This window comes from Cervus canadensis, chromosome 10 (genome assembly GCF_019320065.1).
Source record: "Cervus canadensis isolate Bull #8, Minnesota chromosome 10, ASM1932006v1, whole genome shotgun sequence".
Taxonomy (NCBI): domain Eukaryota; kingdom Metazoa; phylum Chordata; class Mammalia; order Artiodactyla; family Cervidae; genus Cervus; species Cervus canadensis.
Genome location: NC_057395.1, coordinates 732,766 through 745,204, shown reverse-complemented (window position 1 = coordinate 745,204; position 12,439 = coordinate 732,766). Strand labels below are relative to the sequence as shown.

The following is a 12,439-nucleotide window of genomic DNA, read 5'->3' as shown; positions in this document are numbered from 1 at the left end:
CATTCTCATGTAGGAGAAGGCAATGGCACCCCACTCCATTACTCTTGCCTGGAAAATCCCATGGACGGGGGAGCCTGGTAGGTTGCAGTCCATGGGGTCGCGAAGAGTCAGACATGACTGAGCGACTTCACTTTCACTTTTCACTTTCATGCATTGGAGAAGGAAATGGCAACCCACTCCAGTGTTCTTGCCAGAGGAATCCCAGGGGCTGGAGAGCCTAGTGGGCTGATGTCTGTGAGATCGCACAGAGTCGGATACGACTGAAATGACTTAGCAGCAGCAGCATTCTCATGTAAATAGTTAGAGCCATCTACTAAGAATACAAAATGAAATAATATTCTGTTAGGATAAATTCTATAGTTCTTAATGGTGAGATGTTTTTTGGAGGGCTTTTCTGACCTTTGGCTGATAGTTTTAAAATTATTTATTAATTTTCAAAATTCTCTAGAATTATCTTTGGCCTTTAGTTGATAGTTTTAATTTAGGTTTTACTAATTTTTAAAATTCTTCAGAATTTTAGTTCACTATGATTAACTTTTAAGAGATAGCCTTTCCTTATTTGATGTTCAAATAATGCTTTATAGATTGTTCTACTTAAAAATAGTCTTTTTGAAATGTTGAATATGTCCTCTCTAATGATGTCTTTAGTGATTTGATGAGTATTTCTATGGATTATTATTATCTAATTTTTATAATGAAAAAGTAATTCAATGAAGGCAGAATAATCTAAGATTATCCTTTCAGACAAAACATAGTTTTCAAATTCTAGCCCTAATATCTGAGACCAACAAATGCTTTGAATCTACTCACGGTTCAATATTTAGCATTGTCTTCCTGCATTTGTACACACGGTACTACCGACACTTCATATTGTAACTTTGTTTTAAAACTTTGATGGTAGTCTTTTCTCCAATATTTGAAGAATTTTCAAGGTTTTTAAAAGGCTCAAAATGAAGGATCAAAAGGTAAAAGTTCATTAGTTTATTTTCTTCTTTCCTCTGTTAATCCCAATGGAGACAGTTCTACATGAGGTCCAAAAGGGCACCCCTTGAATGACAGTCATTTAACAATTACAGTCATTTTAAATGTAATTGTTTTAAATAGTGGGCACTTAATCTAAATTCCAATTTTTAAGCTTTTCTGTTTCATGTCTTTCATTCTTATATTTCAAACGTAGGTTAGCTCCTATTAAAACTGTTTCATGGTTGCTTTTCTGAAATAAGTTGATGTGAATGCTTCAAGAAACTTGACTAAACTTTGTGTACCTGTGTACTAAGTACCTTCAAGCATGTCCGACCCTATGGACTGTAGCCCTCCAGGCTCCTCTGTCTATGGGGTTCTCCAAGCAAGAATACGGGAGTGGGTTGCCATGCCCTCCTGAAACAACTAGATGTGACAGAGTTCTGAAATACCGATCTCCATTTGCACCAACCTGAAATACTTTGAGGACATTAGTGGCTCAAATGGCCTTCTGGGAGCAATGGATCTCACCTACTTATGACAAATTGATGAGCGCTTGATGAAAGAAACCATACCACCCAGTGGTAAAAGAAACCATTTACCACCCAGTCTATTCTTAAACGATGGACCTCTGTTGCAGCCTGGCTCAGGAGGCGGAAGTGAAGGGCTCTCTTCCTGCAGTAACCCCTTCATGCGAGTCCCTGAAGCCGGGTATTGTCCATCCAGGGCCTCTGCCTTGCACTCAGGGAGTGTGGTGGCGGATCTTCCCTTCAGTCGAATCGGGTGCTACATAGCCTGAGGACTTGTGATGTGTCTGAAAGAGTGATGTGTGTTCGCGAGACAAAATAGAGTCAGCCTAGGAATACTGCCAAATTCTTCCTGTCTATCACTTACCTCACGTAAAGGTCGGTCTGTCTCCTTGCAGAAGGAACAGCAGAAATCTAAAACTTACCCTCTTTGACACTTAGCCGACTCCACCCAGCAGAGGAAAGAGGTTGTTAGCAAGGACAATTTGCTCCTTACCTGCCCACTAGCAGCCAATTAACAATCAGTGCGGCAGGGCTCCCATTACCCAGAACTGCATGTGAAAACTCCGGAGTTAGAGAAAAGTCTCAGATCAGCTGAGACGAGGAAAACCAGAGGCAGAACTTAAATGTGATATTCCCCCCAGAGTACCTACTGCGTGTCTTATCAGTTGGTTGGAGAAAGGCTGGCAAAACGCTCAGCTAGAGAGCAAGAAGGGCGTTTTCTGCGCGCCGACCCTTCCCCGGGAAAGGCGGGTGGGAGGGGAAGGGGGCGAGGGTGGCGGGGCGGGGGCAGTGCCTCTCGGAGCGCAGGATCTGGTGGCTTTGTTAGCTTGGTGGGTTCAGACTGGGAAATGCACACTCAGCAGGGAAAAGGGAAGAGAGATTGGCGGCAGTTTTCTAAAAACAACACGGCTCAAGCCTCGCGAGTGCCCCCTCGCTCACCCCGCGGAGGCACAGACGGGTCAACCCGGTCCCGGGAGCGAGCGGGGCCGCACGGTTCCCACTAGGAAGGAGGCGGGCAGCCGTGACTCCGGGCCGCCTCGGCGCTGCGCCGCGCGGTTCCACTTCTCTGTCAGCCTGCCAGTTTCGGAGAGGCGCCTCTCCCTCCGAACCGCGGGCTGAGGTCGCCCGGGGTCACCCCAGATCTGACGATGCCGCTCGCCCCGAGCAGCCGGGGATTGCCACTGCCGGGGGTGCGCCGGGGACTGAGAGGGGCGCGGGGAGGAGGCGTCGCGCGCCCGCGGTAGCCAAGCGCCCGGGCTTCCCTCCGCGGCGATGGCTCCCCGGGGTCTGCGCGGGCGCGGCTGGCGCCCGGTCTCGCCCGGCCACTGCCTCTTCCGCCCCGCCCAGGCGTTTGACTCTCGGCCTCACAGTGCTACCTTCCCACCCAGAGTCCGGGGTGGGATAGCGGAGAAGTAGGAAACCGGCGAGGGCGAAGAGGCGCTCGGGCCGGGGAGGCGGGGGGCGGTGGGGATGACGACTCGTGCGCCCAGGAGGCCGGTCTCCAGTTTGGAGGCGGGGACTCGCCGGGCGCGGGCCCGCAAGCCCGAGGTGCAGCTTTGCACCGCGCGCGGGGCTCGCCTGTACCCCAGCCGGCGCGCGTCACCGCGGCCAGCCGCCACCCGCTAGCGCGGAGCCCTTGCCGGGGCCCGGGCGCGCTGGGCCGCCTCTCCCGCGTCCCGCCCCTAGTTCTTCCGCCAAAACCTTTGACCAGAGTCTTCCTGCCAACATTCCTAAATCTCTTTTGCCAGCTCTTTGCGCCAGGTAGGAATAAGGCTCTGCTTTCGGGTGTGTGCAGAAACGCCGTTCCCAGAAGGCGGCTGACCTTTTCACCTTCCCCACGAACTCCTTCGGAGGGGGCCTTCGGGCATTTACCTCTCTCAAGGGCCTGATCCGCAGTCAAAACCTGTTTGCTCCCTGAAATGTCCTTGCTATCTGCAGAGGCTTTCTGCAGCAGTTCCCGGAAAACCCTTCGGGGACCGAACTGGGGGGCATCCAGCGCCCACGGAGGACGCGCCGCCGTGGGAGTCGGGGGTGGGCCGGCCTGACAATGGCCTGTAGCCGGAGCGGGCACCGTGAGAGCCGGGCCAAGAGCAACAGCCCGCCCCCGCCACTGTTCCTGCTCCCCGGTGATGCACAGGAGCCCCGACCGCTGGACCCCTCATTTCCAAACACCAAGCACCTGGGCTCCGAATCAGGCGGCTGGGCGGGGTCGGGCGACGACTGCCCCCTAGCTGGAAGGCTCACCACCTCCCACCCTCCGGCGTCCCCTCTGGCCGGGAGGAGGACACCAGATCTCCGGCAACAATGGAGCCCGCGGCGCGCGGCGGACACCCGGGCTCGCCAGGCGCCCAGCCGCGCGCCCCGATACGGGGCAGGGAGGCCGGGCGGGGCTGCAGCACAGCCTCGTCCGCGTGAGTCTACGGACTCGGCTCTACGTGGCAGCGACACTGCCGACCCTCGCCCGGCTCCGGGGTGCGTCCCCAACCCCGGCCCCTTTCCTCGGCCCCTTCGGGCCTGATCCGCAACGTCCAGGGGCGCCCTGCTGCTCCTGCCCCCAGGTCACGACTCGGGCGCCTCCCGGGGGTTTCGGAGTTGGGAGAAGCAGCCGCCACCTCCTGGGCGCGCCGCTTGTGTCCGGCGGCCGACCCCCACCCGCCCAAATCCTAGCGAAACTGCCCCGCTCTCCCCCAGGGGCCCGAGCGAGCATGCCGAGGTAGGCTAGCCCGACCCTGGCGCTGCCACCGACCTCGACGCCCGATCCCTCCCCAAACACATCCGCCAACCGGCCCTGGGCACGGAGTCCCGGCGCCTCCCTGCCGGGGAAGATCCCAGCAGGGCCTGCGGGAGAGACGGACAGACGGACGGGGAACGTTCAAGGAGAGAAACTTGTTCCTCCCCGTCTCTTGTCAGGCAGTCGCTGGCGAGCCTGTGCGGGGAGAGGGGCGGAGGGAAGCGAGGGAAGGGCTCCAGAAGGGGAGGGGAGGAGGCGGTGGGGGAGGCGGGGGTGCAGTTGGTGAAACTCCTCCGTCTCCCGCTCATCTTTTCATTGCTTGCTCCTCTTCTTCGCGCAGACACCCCGACCTCCCTTGGGCGCCAGCTCCCCGGCTCCAACGGGTCCAGAATCAAGCCGGATTTTTTTTTTTTCTTTCTGGAAATTGGCATTGGTGTGTTTCTCTACGTCCCTCCCCCCCTCCCACACTCCCCCCCCCCCCCCTTTTTTTTTTTTTTTTTTTTTTTGAGACATGGCCCGGGCAGCGGCTCCTGGAAGAGGAACAAGTGTGGGAAAAGAGAGAGGAAACCGGAGCTAAATGACAGGATGCAGGCGACTTGAGACACAAAAAGAGGAGCGTTTCTCTCGGATCAAGGCATTGCCTCGCCGCTTTTCTTTCTCCAAGACGGTCTGAGGATTTTACAGCTCCGGGAGGAGTGGAAGCGCTCCGGATCGTGGAGATCGCCCCGGTGCTCTGTTTTCCCCGCACGTTCGGCTCTCCAGCGTTCGCCCCGGGGCCCCGGCGAAGGGAGCATGGAGAAGGGGCTGCAGCTCCTGAGCGCCGCGCTCGCCCTGGTCCTCAGCGCGGCCGGCGCTTTTCGCAACGGTAAGTGACAGGCGGAGGCGCGCGGCCGCGGGGGTGAACCCGGCTCCCGGCTGCCCGCGCCCTGCTGCCGGGACCCACCGGAGAGAGCCGCCTCCCGGGTGAAGGAAACTTTCAGCCAGACGGAGAAATAAAGAAATAAGATCTGTCGTTGTAGGTAGGGCAGGGAGATTTCATGTCCTCTGACTCCCTCCTGAAGTTGGTGGTTTGGCCATGGGATTTTTCCCACCTCTGCTACAAGGCAGAGCGCCCTACCTTCCTAGATCAGCACACCAATTATCTTAATAATGTTTCCTCCCCAAGGCAATTAGAGGAGACTCCCTTTCAAAAATATGATGGCTGTTGAAAGTTAATGAACACTTTACAGGGAGCACTTCCTGATTCTCCGACAGCTCCCCCGAACTGATTCCTCTGGTGGGTGCCCGCAAGAGATAGCGGTTTGCGGGTGGGTTAGTCCCTCCTCCGCTTTTTCAAACCAGCCCTGCTCCGTCTGGAGTATGAATGAAAGTTACATCGTGTCAATAAAGGAATCTGATACATACGCTTTAAGGCACCAGGATATGTGAAAATCCCCTAACCTAGTTGCAGCTTCCACTTAGCTTTTAAAACCACTCAGTGTTAAGTAAATGGAAGACGGTGCTGGGTTAGAAGCAGTATCCGGTAACGTAAATAATGTGTTTTAAAATGGGATCTGGTTGTAGGCATGTTCGACTTACACTGTAAAGTAGGTGGAAGCAAGGGGGCGGGTGACATTATCTTTACAGTAAGTCTTCAGCAATTATTATTAACTAATTATCAAATATTTACTTTAGCCTTGCTTAGGTTTCAATCAGAGTAATTAGAACGAGAGCCCATCCGCTACTTACCGGTGGTATATTGTTTTAATAAGAGACCACAAGTGGAGGGGTTCATACCGAGAGGAATTTAAATCACATCTTTATGATGGGAGTTAATCTCTCTAATATGCTTTTTAGAGGTTTCATGATTGAAGCAATAGATTTCCTCAGCAGCTACCAAGCAGTGTTCTAAAAGATACACTTGGAAGCAAAACACACACAATTGTGAATGTAGAGTTCAATTTATTAATGAACCTCAGATGATGGCATCCTTCTCTAGTCTGGCAGGGAATGAACTAACACTCACCTCCAATTGAAAGAGCTCCAGTGGTTAGACTTTAGAAATTACAGTAACCCAACATCTGCTTCCACGGTGGCGGTGGCGGGTGTTCATAGGATGGATTTGAAATCCAATGCCAATAGCTTTCAGACTTTAGGTTGTGAACCCCATATGTATGTCTGTGTGTGTGTGTGTGTACATACATACATGAGAGATATACATACTTCCCAATTTTCTTAGCAGAAATCTGGGGAATGCTGAGACCCTGAGCTGCAATCAGTGACTTGACTGGTTAAACCTACGTTGCTGTACTTAACAGTGACCAAAGCCAGTTAATGCCTCTAGCTCAGCAGACCTTTTCCAGCCATGTCCACCTCCTCAGAGTACCAGTGTCTGCTAAATTAATTCATTAACCTTATTTAGGACTAATGGTCCAGAATCATTAGAAACTGCTCCTTCTTAATCAAGTGTTAGAGAGATTTAACAGAGCCAGGCAGTCTAGGAGTCCACATTATCTTATTACACTGTCACTTTCTCAGAAGTCACAGATTAAAGAGCTCTGGTGTGGTACTGAGTCCACCTCAATGTCTTCTGAAGTGACTCTGTCGAGTGGCTACAAGCAGTGCTGTTTTATTTCACTCTTTAACAGATGCCAGACACTGCCATGATGTTTGTACAGAGCTGGAGGAGACTTAATGAGATGGGGTTGCTTTCCAAGTTTTCTGCACATTTAAAATAATGCAAGAGCCTCCGCAGAATAACATAACAGAGTCCAGTATGATCATTAGCTGAGATTCTGAACTCCAGTTACAACACCATTTCTTCTTGGCAAACCTTAAGCTTCTAAAAGCTAAGGCAAAGGAAACCCGTATAAGGCTACCCGCCCCCCCTCCGTAGTCTAAGAAACAAAGTCAAAAACATGTAGCAACTGAGAAAAACAAAGTAATTTATATTGTCTTCTCTTTTAATTTATGGGAAATGATTTCTGTAATGCATGTAGCTTTATGCATTTTTGATGTGCACTTCATCTTTCATTTCCATTTGACCTGGTTTTCCTGTAATAAAATTCTGTAGATTTATAAATTCATGCTGAGAGCAAAGAATGCCATTCTTTTTTCCACAGGGAATCTATTAGATGCAATATTAAAATCTATATATACCATTACTGAAAATTTGTGATTGATAGGCTTATATGTTTCATTGCTTTCATACCTGTTCCTCTTACATAGCTTATGCACCGAATTTTTATTGCTCAAAATTAAGCATCAATAAATGTGGCAGCCTTTCAGCCTGAGACTCTCTAATATGAAATCCGTCATAAAAAGTGACAGTGAGGGTCCATACTGAACAATAAAGCTGCCCAAAGACTGGTTTCTTTGGCTCTCAGTGAATCACTTCAGGTTTGGGTTTGTTTTGGTTTTTTTTTTTTGAAAGGAAGGTCAAAAGTAGTTAGCTCCTCTTTCCTAAAATGTGAGGGTGTAGCTCACCATCTGTGATACCCAGACCTCCATGTGGGGGAGTTTCTTCCAACATATAGGTAATTAGAATTAATCTGTGTAGCTATTTATTTTTCTTTCTGCCCAGTTACTTTGATCTGGTCTCCAAAACTGAGCAACTTTCCTGCCAGCTGTAGAGCTAAATTATTTCTGCCTCACCACATGTACTTTGTTCCCTGATGCTCTGGATCTCAAAGACCAGAGATAACTCAAAATCACTTAGATTTACAGGCCAGATAAGACAACAACAAAAAGGGTTTGGCTTTAAGCCAGTTGAAGTCCTGGATGACAATCCCCACTGATCAATGACACAGACCAGGCTTATCATCAAACAGCAACACAAGGGGTCAAATAGCATCTTTTAGTCGCCTTCACTTAGAACTTGCTACTTAATGTGATTACACTTCTGGGGGTATAATTAAGTCTAGCAGAAGCTCCCTGGGGACCATGTTAACATCCATTGAGGACTTAATGTTTTTAATGCTGGAAGACCTTTTTCTTGGGAGGCAACTTTGTGGGAGGTGGGGATGGAGCCCTTTCAGCTCTAAGTCCTCCTGAACCAACTTCCTGAGATCAAAGAGCCTTCTTGGGAAGTGTGTTGCTCTCAGCGCCACCTGAAGGACCTGCAGGCATCTCTTGGAGCTCCCCTTAAAAACTTATGGAATGTTTAATAACCTGCCATTGATATGTAAAACTGGAATACCTAACTGGTTGTACAGGGAACCATCTAGTACTAAAATGTTAATTTTATTGCAGATAAGTGTGGCGATACTATAAAAATTGAAAGCCCTGGGTACCTTACATCTCCTGGTTATCCTCACTCTTATCACCCAAGTGAAAAATGTGAATGGCTGATTCAGGCTCCGGACCCATACCAGAGAATTATGATTAACTTCAACCCTCACTTCGATTTGGAAGACAGAGACTGCAAGTAAGTGAAAATGTTTGAACAGGGCACCACAGCACCATCTAGTGGGCACGGGTGTTATGGGGGGAAAGTCTGTGAACCATCTAAGATGTAAATGGATCCAGGAGGAATTCCGATCTAGGCCAGATCATGTGTCAATGGTATGGAAATTAAATTATGTTAAGTGATTTCTGAGTTCCCTAAACCAGGGAGATTATATTTAAATGTGTAATCTCTCATAGTCTTTTTCTTGTTAGCACTTTTGGTTGGGGAACTTGTGTTAAGAAAAGTGTATTTAGATTTCTTTTTTTCCTGGAAAGGCAAAGAATTAGAAACCCAGCCTCTTGCTTTTTATTAAATATTGTGGATCTCTAACATGCAGTGCATTGGCAGATGGTGAGGTTGGGGTTTTTTTGAACAAATCTGGGGCATATTTTGTGATCAAAGAACTGTGTTTATCTTACTGAGTTTGACATCACCAAAGCAAATTGTCATTGGGGAAAAAAAAAAAGGCATATAGGGTAAGTCTAATGAAGGACTTTTACAGTAGATTAATGATCGTAAGTCTCTTATGAAAAATGCTAAAAAAAAAAAAAAAGAAAAATGCTAAAAAATTGTTAATTCACAATAATATGTTTGTTCATGTGCTTTAGCCTTCCTATCTCTTTCAATGGTTAAGTTACTAATAATCAATTTACACCAAGTTTCATTATTATAAAAACATTCTCAGTAGAGAGACAGACTAAATTATAAATCCTCACTTTGTATGAAAGAATTGTGTGTAAGTTTTGCTTCCCACAGTTGGAAAGTATGTTTTAACAATGCAGGCGGCAGTCCACTCGGGTCCAAATTTGCTTTTCTCGCTGGACACCCAGCAGACCACCTGGCTCTGCCTTGTCCACCTCATCCAATTCTACCACACTGTGTATTCTCCAGAGACCTGAGCCTGAATATCAACCTCTAATGACGTTTAGACGTTTTAACCTCACTTCTAAAGTGTTTCTCTGGGACTGATAGGTTTTCCCAAGTTTTAAAATGAGTCTGTTTGATATAACTATATACAGTGCAGGCTACTATTTCCATTGGATAACACTATTATGCAGGCAGATTCATTATTTAAAATATTTTCTTTGCAAATACATAATGACCCTTGTAGAGAAGAACAGAATAGTATGAAAAGACTCCCAACTGTCGGAAGTCCTCCAGAACCTGTTAGATTCTGGGGGTAAACTAGTTTTTCATGGCCAGGGAAATGACATCATCTGGTTAATTCACTATCTGGTGCCTGGAGAATTAGCATACATTCATGTGCCGTTGATCAATTTCCAAATAATCAGCAGACACTACAGTAAAATTATGCCGATTTCAATTTAATCTTTGTTCTGTGATTCAGAAGTGCTTCAGGGCATAATATTGACTTTTTAATCTTGTGTGAAAGCTGCCATTAATAAAGTGTTCCAGTAACTTCTTGGAAACAGGAAATTCATTCCTTCTTTTTTTAAGTCAATATTCTGTATGGTGGTTTTTACAATGTCCATCGCTGAGACAACCTGAAGATTTATTTTCCATTTCATTTATTTTGTTTTGTGTTATGTTTTTGCATCTTGACAATACTTAAACTGCTATAGGGGGCTTCCCTGGTGGTGCAGTGTTAAAGAATCCGTCTGCCAATACAGGAGAATTGAGTTTGATCCCTGGGTTGGGATGATCCCCTGGAGAAGGAAATGGTAACCCACTCCAGTATTCTTGGCCTGGGCAATCCCATGGACAGAGTAGCCTGGCGGGCTATAGTCTATGGTGTCTCAAAAGAATTGGAAATGACTTAGTGAGTAAGCAACAACAAGGAGCTGCTATAGGAGATATTTTTAAGAAACTCTGGTAAAACACACTCAAGTAATAACATTATTCCTCAAAATAAGGTGCTATTAGATTTCAGTAAACTCATGTTTGCTAATTTCTGATCTGAGAGTCTTGACCATGTATGTGTGTCATATAATAAAGAATTCAGAATTATTATTCGAAGTTGTGTGCTGGTCAATGTTAGCAACTGGATTTGAGGAGGGGATGGGTCAAGTCTGAATCTGTGGTATTTGCCAATTTCTGTAGTGAAAATTTTCTCTCCACGGCCAATTTCAAACCACCCAGTGATGTCACTATGCACAGACTTGCAAAGAGGTGCACATTTGATTCTCATGAGCCGGTGTGAGATGGCTCCAACACCCAACTGCACAGGAATGAAAGAAGGGGAAGCCAGTTGCATGAATTAATGTATGGAAAGTATTTATGAGCATCTGGCACATGTGCATGCCAAGCCGCTTCAGTCATATCTGACTCTGTGTGACCCCATGGACTATAGCCACCAGGCTCCTCTGTCCATGGGATTCTCCAGGCAAGAGCACTGGAGTGGGTTGCCATGCCCTCCTCCAGGGAATCTGGCACATAGCAGACCTTAAATAATTATCTGCCATATCATGATGTGAGGCCGAGCATGGTGGGAGCAGGGGGCAGCTTTTTTGTTAGTTTTGTTTTTTAAAGACAATAAGAAAAGGGGATCACTATAACTCAGAGTAAAGGACCATTTTGATGATATCAGCAAGAAACTGGTCAAGAAGACTGTTTCTGTAATTATGATGGTGAGTTTTGTGTTTTAATGCTTCAGAGTAAGGTGGTTTCTTAATTGTAGTAAGTGATGATTTGTTCTCTGTGAAGAAGCCATCTCCTGACCAATCTTGAAAGGCTGATGTATTTAGCCTGCTGTAGTCAGTGGAGATTGTGGTCCTGGAGAATATATCTGTGCCCTGTTTTCAAGTGTTGCTGCCTGACATTTATCAATAGAAACTCCCAAAATGATATAGGAAGACCAGCTTAGGACATTTGCCATCACTATCCTCCCTGACTGGTCCACACAACTCCTGGTTATTGTTGAAGTTTGCAGTTGAAAATTCAGCAAACATGACAGAATTCTTTTCTCCTTTGGTAAAGATTGTGAGAAGAATCCACAGCTTTAAAATCTATAGGGGATTATAATTCCCTAGAGGAATGGAAAGCACCAGAAACTCCTGTCAAAAGAAATGCATAGTATGTGGGATGTGCAAAAATATAAATTTGGGGGTTTTGGTGGATTGTGGGCTTGTTTTATTTATAGTAAATGACAGAGTTTTGGTGGATTGTGGAATTCTTTTGTTTACAATAAGCGACTTCCAAAAATGTATTTGAGATGACACATCATGTTCAGAGAACTGGTAAGCTCTTAGTGATAGTGTCTATTAAGACAAATTGTTTGTATTATTTGAGATGCTTAACGTCTTTCCCTGTTTCAGCTAACAGCAGTCAGGACATGGTCTTATAAGATAAAATAGGGTAGTGGATATGAAAGCCCTTTGAAAAGTGAAACTTTCACTTTAGAAACTCCCCTTGGAAGCAGTTAGTATATTATTAGGATATCTTTAAGAACTTGGTGATTATTAGAACATTCAGATTTAGGAAGCTAGGCAAACTAACTATACTGATCTAGTAGTGGGATCATCTGCATGCAATACACTCTGCATTTCCCTTGAAACTGTCAGTATTTGAATAGTCAACTTTCACAATGGGAAATCAATTCCTTCACATGTCTGCTTGTGGCAAAAACATCCTGGAGACCCAAGTAGACAGTTGTTTCTTAGAGCGCAGGGATAAATAAGTAATTAAACAGACAAGTTGTGGTAGGAAAAATATTTTTCTTTTTCTTTTTTTTGGTTTTCTTTATCGTGAAATGAAAATATCCTCTCATAATTTTAACCATGCAGTGAAATGCTCACAACTCTTCTTGTGAAGAATGCCAAGGCTGGCCCAATA

At 46.6% G+C, this 12,439-nt stretch overlaps 1 protein-coding gene across 5 annotated transcripts in view; it reads left to right on the top strand.

Moving 5' to 3' along the window:
• Nucleotides 1-3,768: 3,768 nt before the first annotated feature.
• NRP1 (neuropilin 1) overlaps nt 3,769-12,439 on the top strand; it is a 147,857-nt gene continuing 139,186 nt past the window's right edge. For 2 of the 5 annotated variants that reach the window (XM_043479542.1, XM_043479540.1), the window contains exons 1-3: nt 3,772-3,962; nt 4,562-5,086; nt 8,452-8,626. In XM_043479542.1, the coding sequence (XP_043335477.1) occupies nt 5,014-5,086; nt 8,452-8,626 (248 nt within the window). In that variant the 5' untranslated portion in view covers nt 3,772-3,962; nt 4,562-5,013. Of the gene's footprint in view, nt 3,963-4,501; nt 5,087-8,451; nt 8,627-12,439 lie in introns of those variants that run through there. The other 3 variants (XM_043479544.1, XM_043479541.1, XM_043479543.1) reach the window with 3 other exon arrangements.